At 44.4% G+C, this 23,548-nt stretch overlaps 1 protein-coding gene across 1 annotated transcript; it reads right to left on the reverse strand.

Annotated features, from left to right (window-relative positions):
* Positions 1-781: 781 nt before the first annotated feature.
* LOC110069973 (uncharacterized) lies at positions 782-22,954 on the reverse strand. The gene is made up of 4 exons (XM_078388205.1): positions 22,528-22,954; positions 22,249-22,369; positions 17,911-20,696; positions 782-1,603 (listed from the first exon to the last, which is right to left on the reverse strand). Exons 1-4 carry the CDS (start codon positions 22,591-22,593, stop codon positions 989-991), a joined length of 3,588 nt encoding a protein of 1,195 aa, XP_078244331.1. The 5' UTR covers positions 22,594-22,954; the 3' UTR covers positions 782-988.
* Positions 22,955-23,548: the final 594 nt, after the last annotated feature.

Below are 23,548 nucleotides of genomic sequence, written 5' to 3' on the forward strand. Positions count from 1 at the left end.
AAATGACCAGCACTCATCAGGAAGTATCCAAGCTTACGAAATAAATCTGTAAATAACATTTCTCAAGACAACAAAGCTTTCATTTTAACCCAATTTCAAGGTTTTACTCTGCAGGGCCCTGGAAGGGAGATGCCCTGGGATACAGATCAGGAACACAGGAGCCCCCGTGAAAGACGTCAGGCACACCTTATTACTTCAACTCTTGTGGTGTGACTTTTGTCATCATTTTCTTCTACGTAATCTTCTAAACTTTCTGGACAGATCAGACAAATTCTATATTTATTTTTCTGGTGAATCAGAATCATATGCCGTCAAGTAAGTTCTGATTTAGGGTGACTCTTTTTTTCACATCAGGCAAAATCCAAAGAAACAAGACAAAAACATGTGGCGCCTTAAAGACTAACTATTATATTTTAATGTAAGCTTCCATGGGCACATCCACTTCTTCAGACAGATAGAAAGATTTTCATGGTTTTCCAGGTAGAGTCCTCATAAGTGTTTTCCCCTTCCCTTCCTCTAGGGGGAGCCCTGGGACTGTGCAGCTTGCCCAAGGCTACCCTGGCTGGCTCTTCTCATGGGAGGCACTGTGGGAGAATCAAACTCCCAACCATTGACTCTACAGCCAGAGACATAAACCATTGAGCTATCCATTCAGCTCCTTTCTGGTTAGGACCACTATCGATAAGATGGCCAAACTTAAACAACTGCTATGACCCCTACATTATTTGCCAACATAGTGAATTCTGTTTCTAGTTACCAGCAATGCAAGCGTTCATTCATATTGTGGTATTGCATTACATTTTCTTTATAGTTTATTGGACATTTTTATACCATATTACTTGTTTAGTCCTGGACTTTCACCAGTATCAGGTACTACAACTATTAATGCTGTGTGTGGACCATCAAATAATTCTGAATACTTGAACCGTAAGAAAAATATTTCTTGCAAGCTTGGCATCTTTATGGATTCTTCCCTACGTGAAAATGGCTAGCGTTTCTGTGGTTTCTCTCCAGTGTGGCCTCTCTGATGATTTACAAGGTGTGAATTTTGAGCAAAACATTTCCCACACTTCTGGCACTGGTATGGTTTCTCTCGTGTGTGGGCTCTCTGATGAATCACTAGGTACGAACTACGAGCAAAACATTTCCCACAGTCCTGGCATTGGTATGGTTTCTCTCCTGTGTGGACTCTCTGGTGTGTAACAAGATATGAATTGCACACAAAACGTTTTCCGCACTCGTGGCATTTGTACGGTTTTTCTCCTGTGTGGACTCTCTGGTGTTTCAGAAGGTTTGAGTTCTGAGCAAACCGTTTCCCACACTCCTGACATTGGTACGGTCTCTCCCCGGTGTGGACTCTTTGATGCCTCTTAAAGTCTGACTCATGAGCAAAACTCTTCCCACACTCTTGACATGTGTACGGTTTCTCCCCTGTGTGGATTCTCTGATGGTTCAGAAGGGTTACCTTCTGGGTAAAAGATTTCCCACACTCCTGACATTGGTATGGTTTCTCCCCTGTGTGGACCCTCAGATGAGTTGCAAGTTTAGCGTTGCAAGTAAAACTCTTCCCACACTCTTGACATTTGTAGGGTTTCTCTCCTGTGTGGATTCTCGGGTGGCTCGCAAGTTGTGGTTTGCAATCCAAACCTTTCCCAGATGCTTTGCTTCTTGCACGTGGGCTCCCAGCGTGGACCCTCTCGTGGAGTATGAGTGCCATCTGTTCGGCAAAATGTTTCCCTCTCATGGTGCATTTGGCAGAGTCTCCGCTGATACCACTTTGCTGATCTGCTGAAACAGGCACAGAAACACTGAGTGTGAGAGCAAGAATCCTCTAGAAGGGGAAAAGGCTCTAAGATACAGTGGCGTATGGTTGCATTTCACACGTGCAAGCCAGAATTGCATTTTTTACCATGTAACTCTATATTTTACCTCCTATGTCTGGACATGTCCACAAAAATTCACATTAAAATAGAGCAGTCATTATGGTGCCACAAGTTTTCTGTCTTTTACATTTTTTATTATTATTTTTCTTTGGGTTTTCCCCAATAAGGTTGCACAAACTAACACGGCCACCTCTTCTAAAACCAGAACCAGGGATGCTGCTAATGTCATTGATATAACAGCTGTAACTTGTAAGCCACGCTACTTTTCAACATCCACCGAAGTTGGATACAAAGATATCTGGGGTTCCCAGTGGCTTAGAAAACCAAATGATGTACCCCATGGATGGAAAAGATCTGACCCGAATGAAAGCAGCGGGAGACGTTCTTCTAATGACCAAGGAACAGCCTGAATTTTTATTGTGGGAATTTTTATTCAGAGAGAGGGAGGCCTTACTGAGAGAAGCCAGCATCTGACGGTTCTCCACCATGACGTCCCTGTGGAGGGATCTCTGGTCCGGATCCAGCAGGGCCCATTCTTCTCGGGTGAAATTGACTGCCACCTCCTCAAAGGTCACTGGACCCTGGAGAGAAAAAAGAAAACATTTCCTGCTCACTGCTCCTAGAATCTGTTCATCCAAAAGCCTAATTAAGAGGAGGCGGCTGGGCTTAGACCTGCAGGATTTCAACTTCTGGGGCTGGAATTCAGTCTCCCCATGGGAAGCTCGTGGGGGACCCCACACTCCCTCGAGGACCAAGATCACATCCCTTCGAATCCCACTTCCTTGGGATCACCGGCAAGAAGGAGAGAACGATTGCCTTCAGGTCCAGTTTGTAGGCTTCCCCATAAGTCATGGAGGGAAGGGATCTTGAGGGATTGAAAGAGAGAAATTTGCCTCCCTTGGAACCGAGCCCAGGGCCAGAAATGGCCTTTTGGGCCTTTTTTTTTTTAAATGTAAACAAGAAAAAGGATTTAAATAAAAAGGTCAACAAGAAGCATCCAGATGCCACTGTCTGGCTCCATTAGGTCCCTTTTCTTGTCCCAAGAGAAAACACAAGGAAATGATCTTCCCAGCAATGCCTACCTGATCCGATTCCTCCCGATCGCAAAGAAGGAGAGCCAGCGGATTGCTTGTCCCAGCCATTGTTCCAGCCCCTGCAGGAGACACAAAGCCATTCCCATCATCTTGCCTCAGTGGCTGAAGTCAGGAGCCTACAAGCACAGATTGGAACACAGCTCTTTTATAGGGCTCAGATCCCAGTGAGAGAGACAGAACTGCATCATCAGAGCATGAGGGGGATTGGTCAAAGTCTTGGGTTAACATTTGGGAGGTCCTTGTCTGCAGTGAGCCATGGAAACTGCCTCAACGACCTGGAGTAAGTCCCTCATTTTGAGGCTCACCTACCACATACAGTTCTGGCTGTGAGGATAGAATGGGAAGAAAAGAAGCCTTGAGGCACTGAGCATGTACTTGGAGTAAATAAGGGATATAAAAGTCATTTGTAATATGGCAGGACACTTTTATCCACGGATCAGTATCCGCTGATTCACTTATCCATGGTCTGAAAATATTTTTAAAATAAATAAATTGCCCAATATATATATTTTTAACAATTAAGGTACCAGAGTGGGCCAACAGAAGGCGCCAGAGATCATGCTATATAGTATTTGCTAGAGAAATATACAGTCATGCCCCACTTTATGATTACCCCGCATTATGACAAATCCGCTTCACGACGACATTTTTGCAATCGCTTTTGCGATCGCAAAACGATGGTCTAAATGGGGGGATTTCACTTTGCGATGATCGGTTCCCTGCTTCAGGAAACAATTCTTCATATTACGGCGATCTTCACAGCTGATCATCGGGTTTTCAAAATGGCTGCTGGGTGATTAAAATGGCTCCCCGCTGTGTTTAGGGACAGACTCATCGCTCTACAGGCACTGAAAATGGCCACCGTATGGAGGATCTTCACTGGACGGTGAGTTTTTAGCCCATTGGAACGCACTGAACGGTTTTCAATGCGTTTCAATGGGCTTTTTATTTTCGCTTTATGACGTTTTCGCTTAACAGCGATTTTCCTGGAATGGATAATCCCCATTAAGCGAGGCACCACTGTACCCGGTTTCTGTGAAAATAAGACCTAACCTGAAAATAAGCCCTAGTATGATTTTTCAGGGTGCTCATAATATAAGCCCTACCTTAAAAATAAGCCCTAGTTAAATGAAACCCCGCCCTCCACCATTGTGCAGCAAATAGAAGATGACATGATTTGTATTTGGTTAAATGTAGATGGTTGTACAATGGACCCTCGACTTACGGCCATTTTCCTTCCATTTTGTGTTTTTTTCCCGATCTGTAGGTCGATTCTCCGGCTGCAAGTCGAACCTAAATTTTGCAGCCAAAGAAGTCTGTAACTCGAACAGTCTGTAAGTGAAGCCGTCTGTAAGTCGAGGGTCCATTGTACATTAAAAAAAAAAAATCCCCTGAAAATAAGCCCTAATGCGTGGTGTGTTTTTTTTTAGCAAAAATTAATATAAGACCCTGTCTTATTTTCGGAGAAACATGGTATTTCTATGATGTCATTACCAGAGCTGGCCACGAGAGGAAGCCAGAGACCATGCCATGTATAACATTCAGTATTCTAATGGTGTCAGCACCATGAGATAAGGGGTTTGGAACCGGACCCCCCCCCCATGAATATGGGGATCCTACTGTATTTATATCCAGGCATTTATATTCAGGCAAGAAAATCGAGAAAATAGGCCAAATACATCCATAACTTGTGTTTTACATAGCCACTACTCTGTTTCGTTTGGAAACAAACGCTCCTCTCATTTGACCACCAGGCCATAAACCAAAGGCCTCTTTTATGCAGATAAAGTCTTCAAAGGTTGAAAACGAAAACACATATCTGAATTACAGAAAGGGATGGCCATAAGAGACTTCCGTTCTGCGGAAACGGAAAAGCAACCCGAGGATCTTTCAGAGAAAGAATCAGCAGGAATCCTTACCCTTCCAAGGGGCACCTCCATCGCCATCACGTTGGTCCCCTCTTAGGCATGTCCCCCGTCTCCTGTCTAATGGAGCCTTCTCTCCTGCAAGGAAATCCCACCGACCTTCGGCTAAGAGGCTTCTGATCTGATACGTACAGGAGTTGAGGACGGCATTTGGAAAAAGAAAAGAAAAAAAAGGATAGGCAGAAAGTGTAGAAGATGAAGTTCTGACTTGTGAGCACAGTTGTTGTCTGTCTGTTAGCAATGGGTAGAGGGTTTGGGGGGGTATTCTCCCTCACGGTCTCAGACTCATAGGGGAAGAGGGCATATTTTCACCCATGTCTACTGGGGTATATTTATTTATTTATTTTATTTATTTAATTTATACCCCGCCTATCTGCTTCCTAACCCTGCTTCCCTCTCACCGGGAGGAAATTCTCTCTCACCTGCTGCGCTTCCTGCCTCTTCTCCTCGGCCTGACTCAGGAGGAAGCCTTCGGCCAGGGCCACCGCCTGGGAACTGGTCTCCGCTCCACATTCTCTCACCCAGCTGGACATCTCCGGGGGAAGGATGGCCAGGAATTGCTCCAGGATCACCAGGTCCAGGATCTGACTCTTTGTGCGCTTTTCTGGCTTCAGCCACTGCTGGCAAAGATGGCGGAGTCGGGTGCAAGCCACTCGGGGTCCCTCCGCCTCCCGGTAGGAGAACCGCCTGAATCGCTGGTGCTGTACATCTAAGCAGTAAACATCGTCATCCAGAAACCTCTGACCCTTTCCATCCAGCGATACCCCACTGTTTCCAGTCTTGCTGGTATTGGGGCTTCTTTTTGCTTCACGGCTAGCTGAGTCTTGCTCACTCATCCTGGTTCCGTGTCCCAAGAAAGGCTCAAATGAAACTTAAGGACCTCCTTCCTTCTCCTGGCAGAGTCCGTCAACGAGTTGGTCTACTCAAGCTCTGTGAAGACAAGATGTTTCACTGTTAATGGCTGTTAATGATACATACAAGGCCAACCGAATGCAAAAGACACCATAGAGCAACCGGCTCCTGCCCCGAAAGTGACAGGCAAGAAAAGGCCAGTGCCCAAAGGGCAGTTAAGAGACTCAGGGCGGAGTCTCCTCCAGAGAGATAAGGACTAAAACCTTCCATTTTCCTCAAAATGAGAAGATGCAGGAACCTCCCCACTGCTGACCTGGTTTTCCTTCATTCTTCCAATCCAAGGGGCTGGAAACCAAGCCCTGAAAGACAGAAAGAACTGGGCATGTTTAGCCTTGAGGAAAAAGACCGAGGGGTGGGTGGGTAGAGATTATAGCCCTTTTACTTGAAACATCATCATACAGAGGAGGGGCAAGATCTGCTCTCGATCATCCCAAAGTGGAGGACACGCAACAATGGATTCAAGTTACAGGAAGCCAGATTTCAGTTGAATATCAGGAAAAAATCTTCCTAACTGTTACAGAAGTATGACAAGGGAACCTATGACCTTGGGAGGTGTTGAGGGCTCCAACGCTCTGCGTTCAAGAGAAAACTTACCACCATCTCTCAAGTCTGCTTTGATTTGGATTCCTGCTTTAAGGAGGGGGTTGGACTCGATGGCCTTGTAGGCCCCTTCCAACTCCATGAGTCTATGATTCTCAAAGCTGACAGCCAGATCCCCTCGCCTCGTTTTCTTTTTTTCCTTCCCCTAAATTATAATCAACATTACTGCTACTAATAGCCTTTCTCCTTCTTGCTGGCCCAACCCTATGTGTAATTCAGTACATCTGCCTCAAGCATCAGATGCTGTGTGGGAAAGCCATGATTTCCCCACCTTACCTATGCTCCTGAAATTGAGTTTGTTGCCCTAAGGTCTAATGGAGAACACCGTCCCAGCCTCAGACTTGAAGTGAGAAGTCAGGTGAAGGTTCAGAGGGCTTTTATACACGGAATGGAGACGTGCCATTCTGGTCTTGTGCTTTCGACACCAAAATGTGTCAGATCATGATAGCCTTCTGGAAGGAATTCTCCTCCTTCTGAATCTCTGTGGTCATCCCTGCAAATCCTGACTGGCCCAGGCCATTTTGCCTCCCCTCCCTCAAACAGTTAAATACCGCAGCCCACTCCCTTTCTTCTGGCTAGTCCAGATCATTCATTCATTCATTCATTCATTCATTCATTCATTCATTCATTCATTCATTCATTCATTCATTCATTCATTCATCCATTCTATTTTTATGCTTCCTTTCTCCCAATAAGGGAACTCAAGGCTGCTCACAGTGTTAAAAAAGTAGCTCAGTGGTTTAGGTCTCTGGTGGCAAAGTCAGAGGTTGGGAGTTCGATTCTCCACTGGGCTTCCTGAGAGAACAGCCAACCTGTATAGCCTTGGGCAAGCTGCACAGTCCCAGAAATGCCCCCAGAAAAAGGTGAGAGTAAAACATTTCTCAATATTCTTTTGCATTCATGGGGCAATATATACATTAAATGAATGAATGAATAGATGAACAAATAAATATTCTCCGCCTGGAGAAAAATAGAATTGACTTGATAGCGCATGATTATTTTAAAAATACAATGAGTGACAGATTAAAAAACAACACACAACTAAATTATAGGTGCAATTCAAATACAATGATTGATTTAAAACATTGGAAAACTTTAAAAACTCCACTCAAACAAGCGGGATGCAGTTATGATTGCTAAAAGCCTGCCTGAAGATTGTTAAAAGCCTTTTCCAGGAGATGAAAAAGTCTCTCTTCCACCTCAGGGGCAGTAAGAAACAGAATGACAGCCGGCTCCAGAATTAACACCATTGCTAATGAAACAACTAGATTAAAGAAAAAAAAGAAAAAAAGGTGCATTTAGTTTTCTATGGTGGGGGGGAAGACCACGTTAACAGGTTAGATGGCTTTAAGTCAGAAGCCACTTGGGGGGCAGGTTAGCAGCTAATTAACAAGGTGGCGATGGGACCCCCCTTTCTTTCCAAGGAGCCCCAGCTTTCTCTCCTGCGTGTCTCTCCCCTTAGCTGGGCTTGGAGTTTGGGGGTCCTTCCCCTCCTACACCCGTTACCCCCCTTTCCTGGCTCCCCAGTTCCCCAAATCCTCCCCTCCAATCCTGGACAGACTCACCGCCACCCCCAGGCACAATTTAGGGGGATGGGGCTCCCCAGATCCCAAAAGGGGAGAAGCAGACCTGAGAGGAGAGAAAGCCCAGTTTTGGAAGAAAACAGAGGGAGACGCGAACAGCCTTCTTGGGAGGCCTGCGCTTGAGACAGACACATTACACCCCCTCCCCACGTTCCCTTTCCCTTCTAGGCAACCCAACTCAGTGCACTTAACCCTTACATGTTCTGTCAGTTCCTAACCAACATCATCTCCTCTACAACATGCCCTCAAGTCAGATCCAACTTAGGGTGACCGTATTTCCAAGGGATATGAGATATTTATAGCAGTGGAGTGGAGGAATCCCAAACCGGAATCAAGATTGCCGAAGGAAATATCAACAACCTCCAATATGCAGATGATACCACTCTGATGGCAGAAAGTGAGGAGGAATTAAAGTACCTCATAATGAGGGTTGAAGAGGAGAGTGCAAATAAAATGGTCTGAAGCTCAACATCAAAAAAAAAAAAAAAGAAGAAGAAGAAGAAGATCATGGCCACCTCCGGGGAAATAGAAGGGGAAGATACGGAAGTGACAGATTTTACCTTCTTGGGCTCCCTGATCACTGCAGATGGAGACAGCAGCTTCTTGGGAGGAAAGCGATGACAAACCTAGACAGCATCTTAAAAAGCAGAGACATCATTCCAGTAGCAATGTATGCAAGTGAGAGCTGGACCATAAAGAAGGCTGACCGCTGAAGAACTGATGTCTTTGAATTGTGGTGCTGGAGGAGACTCTTGAGAGTCCCCTGGACTGCAAGGAGAACAAACTTATCCATTCTGAAGGAAATCAACCCTGAGTGCTCACTAGAAGGACAGATCCTGAAGCTGAGGCTCCAATACTTTGGCCATCTCATGAGAAGAAAAGACTCCTTGGAAAAGACCCTGATGTTAGGAAAGTGTGAAGGCAAGAGGAGAAGGGGACGACAGAGGACGAGATGGTTGGACAGTGTCATCATCGAAGCGACCAACATGAATTTGACCCAACTCCGGGAGGCAATTGAAGACAGCAGGGCCTGGTGTGCTCTGGTCCATGGGGCCATGAAGAGTCGGACAAAACAACTAAAGAACAACAACAAAAGCAATTGTTCCCAACCTTGGGTCTCCAGATGTTCTTGAACTACCACTCCCAGAAGCCTTCACCACTAGCTCTGCTGACTGGGAGTGGTAGTCCAAGAACATCTGGGGACCCAAGGTAATCTGTCCTGTCAAGCTCATAGTGATCCAAAAGGTCCTACCCTGAACAGTCCAGGGGCCCTAGAAGGAGCCCGCCCCCAAAGGTTGTGAGGACTGGGAGCACACTCGGGCATGCCCTGAGCATCAATGCCATCCTGTAGGCTGATCCTTCCAACCCCCAGAAGCGCCACTGGGTGGCTCCTGCCATGAACAAAAAAGATTAATGGCTCATTAATGAAAATCCATAAATCCATCCAATCTGCTGCCTGAGTCCATGGTTGAGCAGCCTTATAGCTTCTGTCTGTGTGTTTGGTCAGTGATGGTGGCGAAAGGAGAAAGCTGCTAAAAAAAGCAGAATCTGCCAGGAAGGACCACCTTCGTATTTCATTTTGGAGTCTTCAGCTTTTACAGCTGCTTGTCTTGCACGTCTGCTTGTGCAAATGTGAAGACTCTTGAATGACTCTTCCAAGTTGGACTTTGAAGCTCCCTGTGGCTGGATAGCTTGGCGAGTTCGGTCTCTGGCTTTGGAACCAGAGGTTGAGAGTTTGATGCGCCTCCTGAAAGTCGAGGCAACCTGGGTGGCCTTGGGCCAGCTGCACAGTCTCAGAAATACCCCCAGAAAAAGGGAAGGATAAACCACTTCTGAGTACTTGGAAAACCCTGAAAAGGGTTACCGTAGGTCAGAATTGAGTTGACAGCCCATGATTATTAATATTAAAGGATTTACCTTAACAGACACCTCCCCCTCCAAAGGTTTTTTCGTATTTCAATATGTAAATAATTTTATTTTCTGAGTTTCTGCCCCTTTCTGACCAGTTTTTTTCTGGGGTAGAATTTCACGCTTACCTTCTTGGCCCAAACCATTTGTTTGTAAAGAAAACATGGAAAGCACTAACCCATCTGCCTGCATCCAAAAGGGTGTGTGGGGGAGAAATGATGATTACAGTGCATACCCCATCTACAGGGAGGAAGGGAGGGTGCAGGATCATAAAATAATGGAGATGGAAGGGGCCTATCAGGCCATCGAGTCCAACTCCCTGCTCAAGGCAGGGATCCAAATCATCTTCCCCGTTCCACCTCTTCCTCTCTTGAAATCTAAGCACTCAACTTTGCGTTGCCTGGTGGTTTCCTCCCGATTGGTAAGGACAGAGAGGGAGACAGAGGGAAAGGCAAACACACTGGAATGAAACCAGTGAGCAAAAAGCGCACAGCTACTCGAGGCATGCCATGGGACGTGGTGGCGCTGTGGGCTAAACCGCAGAAGCCTTTGTGTGCTGCAGGGTCAGAAGACCAGCAGTCGTAAAATCGAATCCACGCGACAGAGTGAGCTCCCGTTGCTTTGTCCCAGCTCCTCGCCAACCTAGCAGTTCAAAAGCACGCAAATGCGAGTAGATAAATAGGGACCACCTCGGTGGGAAGGTAACAGTGTTCCGTGTCTAGTTCGCACTGGCCATGTGACCACGGAAGATTGTCTTCGGACAAATGCTGGCTCTACGGCTTGGAAACGGGGATGAGCACCGCCCCCTAGAGTCGAACACGACTGACTAAAATGTCAAGGGGAACCTCTACCTTTTACTCGAGGCATGCAGGATGCCAGCAACAAGAAGCAGGTGGGTGATGTGGTGGTGGTGGCAGCCGTGGCCATAGCAGCCACATCAGCAGAGATGGTGGCTCCTGATTTCCTCCCCACCCCCCAGCAGAAATCCTGATTTATCTAGCAGAGCCCCTAGAAAAGTGAGATGCGCTATTCTAAAAATCTCCCCTAGGACAGTAGAACGTTTGCTCTTGTCTCTGTGGCTCCAACCTCAGGGAAGATGCAGTTTATGGATGTGGATCCAGCTGGGTAAATCCTGCACTCTTTCAGAAGTAAGAGGGGGACAAAACAGAGCAGCATCTTGGGTCCTCAGATGTTCTTGGACTACAACTTCCAGATAATCCTGGCCAGCACCGCTAGTGGTGAAGGCTTTTGGGAGTTGTAGTCCAAGAACATCTGGGGACCCAAGGTTGGAGACCCCTGCCCTAGAGCATACAGCTGAACACGCCCTACCATTAGACATAATGAGGAACCACCCCAGGAGACTGACGGCAGAGAATGGCAGTGCAAGCTATGGGCCCACTGGCGAGAGGAGTTGTCTAGGTAGGACAAAGGCCAGCAACTATGGGTCTCGACTGCAGGACCAGGACAGGATCAGAGATCTTTTATGATCCCAGGCACTTCCCTCTATGGAGTTGAGCCTCAAAGAGATGGCAGTACATGTGTGCATTGGACCTTGCACATGGTACCACATCATTCCTGATCATTTCTGAAGCCACCAAGCTTAGTTTCCAGTTTCCTAGCTTTGTGGAGCTCAAGCCACATGAAGACATCCTTAACTTTGCTTTTTACAGTAATAGAGATTTTTAGTATTGGCTTTCCCTTATTTTTAGAAAAATAATTTCGCACCAAAAAAAAACCTCATTTGATTCTGCAATCTTTTTCTTTAAAAAAATTTATTATGTTAAAAACAGAACAGAAAGAAGCAGAAAAGGACATATGATGGAAATATAAGGTACAAGGACAATATGAAAATGATCTTTAGGTAAGTTTTAAGAAAAGAGTTCCAAATGTCTAAAAATATGCCAATGCTGCATAGTCATTGCCTGTATGCTGTAAGTTCATATATTCATAAAAGTTGCAGGATCCTCAGTCCGCTGAATGACAGGAGGTAGGCATTAATTTTTTCAATATAGTACTGTAGAAGTCTCTTAATCACACTCAAGGCATGGAAGAATTCCACATTCACTGGCTAGTGTTTAACCTCCAGGAAACTGGTAGGTAATTTTAAAGCAAATCAGTGTCAATAAAAGGAAGGAAATGAACCCATTAAAATCACTATGAGACACAACTTTCTTTGCACAAATGACTTATGACTGGATGTGACTGGAGAGTACGTGTTTAACAGATTCATCAGAGGAGTTGCAGCATCTACAATAGGGATTATATATTCAGATCTTTGCTTTAAAAAGTCCTAGTGCGGTCCACAATATCCTAAATACGATTTTCTTTAAATAAATATATTGCAGTTTAAGATCCTTGAATACAGCAGATTGGGAAGGTAAGGCCACCTTCCATTGACTAGGCAAGAGAGGGTGATCTAATTTCTTCCTCCATTCATTTGTGAAACCGTGTATATGGTATTTGCAAATAAATAATAATACCTGCAGGCTGTCGGTTCAATTCTGACTTATGGCAACCATTTTCAGGGTTTTCTAGGGAGTGCTCAGAAGTGATTTATCATTTCCTTCCTCTGGTGTTAAGTAACTGACAGCAGGCATCTGTAAACATTTGTCTTGATAGAGTTTCCAAATGCAAGGGACTCCCCAAAGCATATTTAGATACCAGAAAATGCCACAATGGTAAATGCTGCTGTGGAGCTGCTGTTGGCCAACCATACCTCGCCCTCAGTCTACCATGCAACAGAAACTCATTGTCGTAACAAATTGGTTGGTCCAAAGTAAAAATCATCCTGTTAGTCCAGACCTTCCATAAAGAAGGCTGTCTCCCCCAGTTCTTAGGTGGCCAGAGAATATTAACTTCATCATCCTCATCATGTGCCGTCAAGTTAATTCTGACTTACGGTAATCTTTTTTTCAGGGCTTCTTAGGTAGAGAGTATGTCAAAATAGTTTCCCATTCCGTTCTTCTAGGAGTATTTCTGGAACTGTGCAGCTTGCCCAAGGCCACACAGACTGGCTCTTCTCTCAGGAGGCACAGTAAGGAATCAAACTTCCAACCTCGGACTCCGCAGCCAGAGACCTCAACCACTCAGCGATCCAGCCAGCCAGCAGAATATTAATTTAGCATGTGAGAATGGCTCAGATTGAAATGGTTATGACATTACAGTGGTACCTCGCAAGATGATTGCCTCGCAGGACAAAAAACCCGCAAGACGATTGGTTTCTGCGATCGCTATGGTGCTTCGCAAGATGGTTTCTTCCATGACCATGCTTCCCAAGACTTTTTTTTTCGAGACCGATGCCTCGCAAGACGAATAATTTTCATTCATCTTGCGAGGTTCCCATAGGAATCGCAAGACTGATTCTTGCAGAACAAAATACAATCGTCTTGTGAGGCACCACTGTATATGATATAGCTCTTTAACTGAAGAAATTCTTTTGGGCATTGAATCAATTAAATTCTGTTTGGAAAGAGTATGGGTCGAAATAAATGCTTAACCAAAGCACAACAAGTAAAAAAAAATTGATATGGGTTAGCAAATAGGTCTGAGGATATAAGCTGAGATCAGGAAACCCCAAATTCACCTTCATTAAATCCAAGCTCTGCACTCTTCAGATAATTTCAGGCTGCCATGGAACTTTTGGAAATTTCCAAAATTCAGAGTATGAGTTTATGGAAATATCTTCAAAGTATATAACGAGGAACTGAATGAAGAACATGTACAAAGGTATGTACATGACACATATGAATTTTGCCCCAAGAAACATATTTAAAGGTGCCCATATATAAAAATCCAAAGATATCTCAGCTATCAATTTATTAAAATCTAGCATGAAAATCCAATGCTGAAAGGAAAATCCAATGCTGCAAAGAAAAATACTGCATAGGAACCTGGAATGTAAGATCTATGAACCTTGGGAAGCTGGAGGTGGTCAAACAGGAGATGGCAAGAATAAACATCGACATCCTGGGCATCAGTGAACTAAAATGGACAGGAATGGGCGAATTCAGCTCAGATGATTATCATATCTACTATTGTGGGCAAGAATCCCGTAGAAGGAATGGAGTAGCCCTCATAGTCAACAAAAGAGTGGGAAAAGCTGTAATGGGATACAATCTCAAAAATGATAGAATGATGTCAATACGAATCCAAGGCAGACCATTCAACATCACAATAATCCAAGTTTATGCACCAACCAGCATTGCTGAGGAGACCGAAATTGAACAATTCTATGAAGATTTACAACACCTTCTAGAACTGACACCAAAGAAAGATGTTCTTCTCATTCTAGGGGACTGGAATGCTAAAGTAGGGAGCCAAGAGATAAAAGGAACAACAGGGAAGTTTGGCCTTGGAGTTCAGAACGAAGCAGGACAAAGGCTAATAGAGTTTTGTCAAGAGAATAAGCTGGTCATCACAAACACTCTTTTCCAACAACACAAGAGGCGACTCTATACATGGAAATCACCAGATGGGCAATATCGAAATCAGATTGATTATATTCTCGGCAGCCAAAGATGGAGAAGCTCTATACAGTCAGCAAAAACAAGACCTGGAGCTGACTGCGGTTCTGATCATCAGCTTCTCATAGCAAAATTCAAGCTTAGACTGAAGAGATTAGGAAAAACCACTGGGCCACTCAGGTATAATCTAAACCAAATCCCTTATGAATACACAGTGGAAGTAAAGAACAGATTTAAGGAACTAGATTTGGTGGACAGAGTGCCTGAAGAACTTTGGATAGAGGCTCGTAACATTATCCAGGAGGCAGCAACAAAAACCATCCCAAAGAAAAGGAAATGCAAGAAAGCAAAGTGGCTGTCCAACGAGGCCTTAGAAATAGCAGAGAGGAGAAGGGAAGCAAAATGCAAGGGAGATAGGGAAAATTACAGAAACTTGAATGCAGACTTCCAAAGAATAGCAAGGAGAGACAAGAGGGCCTTCTTAAATGAACAATGCAAAGAAATAGAGGAAGATAACAGAAAAGGAAAGACCAGAGATCTGTTCAGGAAAATTGGACATATTAGAGGAACATTTTGCGCAAAGATGAACATGATAAAAGACAAAAATGGGAGGGACCTAACAGAAGCAGAAGACGTCAAGAAGAGGTGGCAAGAATACACAGAGGAATTATATCAGAAAGATTTGGATATCCCGGACAACCCAGACAATGTAGTTGCTGACCTTGAGCCAGACATCCTGGAGAGCGAAGTCAAGTGGGCCTTAGAAAGCCTGGCTAACAACAAGGCCAGTGGAGGTGATGGCATTCCAGTTGAACTATTTAAAATCTTGAAAGATGATGCTGTTAAGGTGCTACATTCAATATGCCAGCAAGTTTGGAAAACTCAACAGTGGCCAGAGGATTGGAAAAGATCAGTCTACATCCCAATCCCAAAGAAAGGCAGTGCCAAAGAATGCTCCAACTACCGTACAATTGCACTCATTTCGCACGCTAGCAAGGTTATGCTCAAAATCCTACAAGGTAGGCTTCAGCAGTATGTGGACCGAGAACTCCCAGAAGTACAAGCTGGATTCCGAAGAGGCAGAGGAACTCGAGACCAAATTGCTAACTTGCGCTGGATTATGGAGAAAGCCAGAGAGTTCCAGAAAAATATCTACTTCTGCTTCATTGACTATGCGAAAGCCTTTGACTGTGTGGACCACAGCAAACTATGGCAAGTTCTTAAAGAAATGGGAGTGCCTGACCACTTTATCTGTCTCCTGAGAAACCTATATGTGGGACAGGAAGCAACAGTTAGAACTGGTCATGGAACAACTGAGTGGTTCAAAATTGGGAAAGGAGTACGGCAAGGCTGTCTATTGTCCCCCAGCTTATTTAACTTATATGCAGAATACATCATGCGGAAGGCTGGACTGGAAGAAACCCAAGCCGGAATTAAGATTGCCGGAAGAAATATCAACAACCTCCGATATGCAGATGATACCACTCTGATGGCAGAAAGTGAGGAGGAATTAAAGAACCTTGTAATGAGAGTGAAAGAGGAGAGTGCAAAAAACGGTCTGAAACTCAACATCAAAAAAACTAAGATCATGGCCACTGGTCCCATCACCTCCTGGGAAATAGAAGGGGAAGATATGGAGGCAGTGTCAAATTTTATCTTCCTGGGCTCCATGATTACTTCAGATGGAGACAGCAGCCCTGAAATTAAAAGGCGCCTTCTTCTTGGGAGAAAAGCGATGACAAATCTTGACAGCATCTTGAAAAGCAGAGACATCACCTTGCCAACAAAAGTCCGAATAGTCAAAGCTATGGTTTTTCCTGTCGTGATGTATGGAAGTGAGAGCTGGACCATAAAGAAAGCAGACCGCCGAAGAATTGATGCCTTTGAATTGTGGTGCTGGAGGAGGCTCTTGAGAATCCCCTGGACTGCAAAGAGAACAAACCTATCAGTTCTAAAGGAAATCAACCCTGAATGCTCACTTGAAGGACAGATCCTGAAGCTGAGGCTCCAGTACTTTGGCCATCTCATGAGAAGAAAAGAGTCCTTGGAAAAAACCTTGATGTTAGGAAGGTGTGATGGCAAGAGGAGAAGGGGACGACCAAGGATGAGATGGCTGGACAGTGTCTGCGAAGCAACCAACATGAACCTGACACAACTCCAGGAGGCAGTAGAAGACAGGAGGGCCTGGCGTGCTCTGGTCCATGGGGTCACGAAGAGTCGGACACGACTAAACGACTAAAACAACAAACAGCATGATTTTAAAGTAAAGAAAGCCGAGAGGAAAAAAATGGTTCATCTGAAATATAGCACTGGAGGAGAGCGATGCAGATATCCTGGACTGCCAGAAACCACAAACAAATGGGTCCTTGATCAAATTAAGCCTGAACTATATGAGGAGGTAAAAATGCTAAAGCTGAAGTTGTCTTGCTTTGGGCACATCATCAGAAGGCAGGATTCTCTGGAAGAGACAATAATGCTGGGAAAGGTGGAAGGCAGCAGGAAAGGATGAAGAGGGATAATTCCCTATAGGAAGCCACAGGCTTGAGTTTACAAGAGCTAAGCAGGGCAGTTGAGGACAGGACATTTTGGAAAGCACTCATTCATAGGGTTGCCATAAGTCAGAGGTGACTTGATGGGACATCATGTTTTACCTTTCATTCTCCTTGGGGGGAGATACCCTGGGATACAGAGATCAAGAACACCTATGTCCCTCTTAAATCATTTCACCTACTGTACCTTTGTCACCACTTTCTTCTATTTGTCTCCAGAAATCCACAGACAGATCAGACAAATTCTCCTTTCTGTTTAGAACCTAGGATTAGCAATAATACAAGGGACGTGGTGGCACTGTGGGCTAAACCACAGAAGCCTGTGCTGCAGGGTCAGAAGACCAGCAGTCGTATGATCGAATCCACGCGACGGAGACGGAGTGAGCTCCTGTCACTTGTCCCAGCTCCCGCCAACCTAGCGGTTCGAAAGCATGCAAATGCGAGCAGATAAATAGGGACCACCTCGGTGGGAAGGTAACAGCATTCCGTGTCTAAGTCGCACTGGCCATGTGACCACGGAAGATTGTCTTCGGGCAAAAACGCTGGCTCTATGGCTTGGAAACGGGGATGAGCACCGCCCCCTAGAGTAAAACACGACTGGACAAAAATTGTCAAGGGGAACCTTTACCTTTACCTTTATTAGCAATATGGACAAATGTTGGGCGTCTGCTATGACCCCCTACATTTTTTGCCGGCAGAGTGGATTCTATTCCTGGTGACTAGCAATTCATGCATTCATTCATATTACTGTATTGCATGATATATCCTTGGTAGTTTGTTGTATATTTTTACACTGTATTACTTGTTTATCACTGCTCTTCCATTGTAAGATTACTAAAACTACTCCTGTATGTCCTATTAGATAATTAAGAAGCTGTGAATTCTAAGGAAAATATTTTTCATGTGCTTGACTCTGATGAGTCGCAAGGTGTGATTTGTGACCAAAGTGATTGAAAAACTACAGTACTAGCATTTATATGGTTTCTGTGCAATATGGCCTCTCTGATGATTGGCAAGGTGTGAATTGTGAGCAAAACATTTCCCACACTCCTGGCATTTGAACGGCTTCTCTCCTGTGTGGACTCTTTCATGCCTCAAAAGAGCTGAACTACAAGCAAAACATTTCCCGCACCCCTGGCATTTGTAGGGTTTCTCTCCCGTGTGGAAACTCTGATGAGCCACGAGATGTGAATTGCGAGCAAAACATTTCCCACACTCCTGGCACTGGTACGGTTTCTCTCCCGTGTGGACTCTCTGATGAATTACAAGGTATGAACTGCGAGCAAAATATTTCCCACATTCCAGGCATTGGTATGGCTTCTCTCCTGTGTGAATTCTCTGATGAGTCACAAGATGTGAATTGTGAGCAAACCCCTTCCCACATTCCAGGCATTTGTATGGTTTCTCTCCTGTGTGGACTCTCTCATGCTTCAAAAGGGATGAACTACAAGCAAAACATTTTCCACACACCTGGCATTTGTAGGGTTTTTCACCTGTGTGGAATCTCTGGTGAGTTACAAGATGTGAACTGCGAGCAAAGCATTTCCCACACTCTTTGCATTTGTACGGTTTCTCCCCCGTATGGAATCTCTGATGAGTTACAAGGTCTGAACTGCGGGCAAAACATTTCCCACACTCCTGGCATTTGTATGGCTTCTCTCCGGTGTGGAATCTCTGATGAGTCACAAGGTGTGAATTGTGAGCAAAACATTTCCCACAGTCCTGGCATTTGTATGGTTTCTCTCCGGTGTGAACCCTGTGGTGCCGTGAAAGTGCCGAATTGCAAGCAAAGCTTTTCCCACACTCTTGACACATATATGGTTTATCTCCTATACGGACACTCTGGTGAGTCAGTGAGTCTGAGTGCTGGGAAAAACAAGCTTCATATTGCTGGCAATCGTATTGGTTCTCTCTAGTGTGGACTCTCTGATGGTCCATAAGCTGTGAACTATAAGCAAAACATTTTTCACACACCTCACATCTGTATGGTTTCTCTCCTGTGTGGATTCTCTGGTGAGCCAGTAGGTCTGAATTCTTGGGAAAATGGCCCTCAAACTCATGACATTCATATAGTTTCTCACTTGTGTAGACTCTTTGCTGAACAAGTAGACCTGAACTCCGGGGGAAACATTCCTCATACTCCTGCCATTTATGTGGTTTCTCTCCTGCATGAACTCTCTGGTGAGTCAACAGGTCAGAATTCTGATTTAAAAAATCCTCATATTCTTGCCACTTGTAAGGTTTCTCACCTACGCGGACTGTTCGGTGAGTCAGTAGGTCTGAACCCTGATTCAGAAATTCCGGATACTCACGGCATTCATATGTTTTCTCTCCTGTGTGGATTCTCTGAAGAGCCAACAGGTCTGAATTCTGTTGGAAAAATCCCTCATATACCTGCCACTTGTATGGTTTCTCTCCTATGCAAATTCTCTGGTGAGAAAGTAAATCTATATTCTGTGGGAAATATTTCTCATACTCCTGGTATTTGTATGGTTTCTCTTCTTCATGGACTCTCTGATAAGTCAATCCATCTGAATTCTGAGGAAAGCATTTCTCATATTCCTGACATCTGTATGGATTCCCTCCTGTGGGAGTAAATTGAGGGTCCAGAAGCTGTGAATTATAAGCAAAATACTTGTCATACTCATGACAGCTATATGGTTTCTCACTTGTGTGTACTCTCTGGTGAGTTAGTAAGTCTGAATTCAGGGTAAAGTATTCCTCATACACTTGGGATTTGTATACTTTCTCTCCTGTGTGGATTCTCTGGTGAGTCAGCAAACTTGAATTCTGAGGAAAATATTTCTCATACTCCTGACGCCTGTCTAGTTCCTGTCCTGTGTGGACTGCCTGATGCCTTATAAAGTCTGATTCATGAGCAAAACATTCCCCACAGTCTTGACATTTGTATTCTTTCTCTCCCGTGTGGACTCTCTCATGATCCACAAGTTGTGAATTACAAGCAAAACACTTCTCACACTCACGGCATCTATAGGGTTTCTCACCTGTGTGGAGGTTCTGGTGAATCGGTAGATCTGAATTCTGAGGAAAACCCTCATATTCCTGGAGCTTGTTATTTTTTTCTCCTTTGTGGGTTCTCTTATGGTCCACAAGCTGGGAGTTATAAGCAAAACACTTCTCACATTCCTGGCATTTGTAGGGTTTCTCCTCTGGTGTTCTCTGTTCAGTCAGTAGGCTTGTTTTCCGGGAAACACACTTATCGTACTCTTGGCATTTACTGGGCTTCTCTCCTATGTGTACTCTCTGATGGTCCACAGATTGTGAATTAAGAGCAAAGCATTTCTCCCACATCTGGTGTTTGTATGGTTTCTCTTCTGCACTGTCTTTCCGGTGAGTCAACACGTCTGAATTCTGGGGGAAACACTTCTCATACTCCTGGTATTGGGTGGATTTCTCAGCTGTATGGACGCTTCGATGTTTCACAAGGTGTGACTTCAGAGCAAAACATTTCCCACACTCCTGGCATTTGTGTAGGTTCTCTCTGCTGCAGACTCTTTGGTGGCGCAAAGGGTATGCCTTGAAAGGAACAGGTTTCCCCATCCGTTCACCTCGGAAGTTTCTCTTTCCACGGTGATCCCCCCTGTGAAGTGTGAGCATCCTCTTTGGGGCAAAACATTTCCAACAGACGTTGCCCCTGTATGAGTTGTTTCTGGCATGATGTTCTCCTTCTGCGTGAGTTCTCTGCTGCCTGGGAAGGCCCAGTTTGGGCGTAAAACACTTCCCACACTTGGTGCATATACTTCTTTCCTTCCAGTCACCTGTGGGGAAAGAGAACAAGTATATTAAAAACTGGATTGAAAAGACTATACCAAGATACTCGAGGGGGGGGGGGAGAGAGAAATACTTGACGGAAAAAGTAACACTGAGTACCCATTTATCTTGATGCATGCTAGATGCATTGATTATGGTCTTTCAGGGCCCAGGTGAAAACTGTCTTATTCAGCATGGTATTTTAATAGCATGGGGAGTTTATTTTTTGCTTTAGAATTTGGTACTGTACTAGAATTTGGTCCACGGACTCGTAATCTCGAGATTAGGCCACTGTAATGTGCTCTACATGGGGCTACCTTTGAGATTGATGCGGAAGCTCCAAATGATGCAGAATGCAGTGGCCAGACTTCTCAGTGGCATGAGGAAACACCAACATATCACTCCCACTCTGCCCGCCTTGCATTGGTTGCCCATACGCTTCCGTGTTGATTTCAAAGTTTTAATGATAACATACAAAACGGTTTAGGACCTCGATACTTGGTGGAATGCCTCCTCCCACCTATATCTACCCATACCACTTGATCCAGTCTGAAAGGGGCGACTGAGGAGCCTAACGCCAAGGGAGGTCCGGAAAGAAAAAACAAGACACCGGGCCTTCTTGGCAGTGGCTCCTTCTCTTTGGAACAAACTCCCTTCTGAGATCTATTTGGCCCCCTCGCTGGGCATTTTTAAAAACCAACTTAAGACCTGGTTATTCAGACAGGCCTTCCCTCCAGGCACTACTTAATTTATTTTCTTCCCATCTTGAACTATTGTTATCATTGTATGTTGCTGTAAAACTGTTATTATATATTAACTGTTTTATCTTGTCTGTTGTAAGCTGCCCAGAGTAACAATGTCTAGATGGGCGGCATATAAGTGCAATAAATAAATAAATAAATATTCGTGAAGGCTTTCACGGCCGGGATCTAATGGTTGCTGTGGGGTTTTTGGGCTCTTTGGCCGTGTTCTGAAGATTGTTCTTCCTAACGTTTCACCAGTCTCTGTGGCCGGCATCTTCAGAGGACAGCACTCTGTGCTCTGAAGATCCCAGCCACAGAGACTGGCGAAACGTCAGGAAGAACAACCTTCAGAACACGGCCAAAGAGCCCAAAAAACCCACAACTAACTGACTGACTGACTGACTGACTGACTGACTGACGACTTAATTAATTAATTAATTAATTAATTAATTAATTAATTAATTAAGTCGTCAGTCAGTCAGTCAGTCAGTCATTAATTAATTAATATTTTACCTTGCTTTTGCTTAATTTTAGTTTCACTTGCTATAAGCAGTGATTTTATTTGTCACTATTGATTTGATCTGGTATTTATTATGGGTCGCCTTTAGTCATTGGTTCATTATTTGCATTTTGAATTTCTTATCTATCATACATGCTTTTCTAGGAACCTTGTTTATTGGCCGGTGTGCATGTGGGGGGGGTCTCTAATGACTATAAGTAAAATAAACGAATCCCATATCAGGGCTTGGCTGTTATTGCATTTACCATGGCATTTGTATAGAAATGGAATCACCACTGAGAGAAAGAGGGATCTTACCAAGTGAAGCCAAGAGCCGATGATTCTCTTCCATGACTTCCTTATGCAGAGCTCTCTGGTCAGGATCCAGCAGCACCCATTCCTCTTCAGTGAAATGCACAGCCACTTCCTCAAAGGTCACCTGGATTAAAAAAAAAAAAAAAAAGAAAGCATATTTTTAAAAATTCTAAAAGTCTGAGACAAAATTCTCACTCATCCTTGCCAAGGAAGGAAGTCAGCTGGGGGGGAGAGCACTTTTGGGTGCTTCCTGCATCTCTTCATAATGATCCTTCCACCTACCTGATCTGGTTCCACTCCATCGCAAAGAAGAGGCTGCAGGGACTGAGCACTTGTTGCCAGGATCATTCCCGCCCCTGCGGGCAAGACATAGGGTTGGAAAAGCAAGTCACCCCGTTATATCCCTATCATTATAACCCTAACTAACCTCACAGGGCTGTTGAGATAGAAAAAGAGTTATAACCTTTTATGGCAATAATAATATGAGCCGTCAAGTCCGTTCTGATTTACGGTGGCCCTTTTAAGAGTTTCTTTCCCCTTCACTTCATCTGGCGGTATTTCTGGGACTGCGCAGCTTGCCCAACGTCACACAGGCTGGCTCTTCTCCCCCCAGAAGGTGCAGTGGGGAAATCAAATCCCCAACCTCTGGTTCCACAGCCAGATACTTAAACTGCTGAGTTAGTCAGACAGCTTCTCTTAGGTAGACAGGAGCAAATAAATGAAATTACCTTGTTTCCCCTAAAATAAGACCTAACCTGAAAATAAGCCCTAGCATGATTTTTCAGGATGCTCGTAATAGAAGCCCTACTCCAAAAATAAGCCCTAGTTAAGTGAAAGCCCACCTTCCACCATTGTGCAGCAACCAGAAGAAGATGGCATGACTGTATCTGAATAAATGAAGATGGTTGTACATTAAAAAATCCCCTGGAAATAAGCCCTAATGCGTTTTTTGGAGCAAAAATTAATATAAGACTGTGGCGATCCCCTTTGCGCCCTTTATTTCTTTGGGCTCTGCAAAGGTAAACACGCCGATTTTCGCTGCCACCAGGTATTATCCTAATACCAATTCAAGTCTACACACAAGAGCTGCCCATATAACTTAGGAATCAGGGGGTTTCAATTAAGCATTCTTTTATTAATGAGCAAATAATAAGTAAAATCAATATAGAATTGTTTCAGGTGTGCAAGTATATTAGAACGTATAACTTAATCACTTGTATTCAGAACTACGTTATGCTTTAAATCACTACTTCTCCTGTTAAGCTTATATGTTCATTCCTGCTTGTTCCATATGATGTAAACT

The sequence above is a fragment of the Pogona vitticeps genome, chromosome 2 (genome assembly GCF_051106095.1).
Source record: "Pogona vitticeps strain Pit_001003342236 chromosome 2, PviZW2.1, whole genome shotgun sequence".
Lineage (NCBI taxonomy): Eukaryota > Metazoa > Chordata > Lepidosauria > Squamata > Agamidae > Pogona > Pogona vitticeps.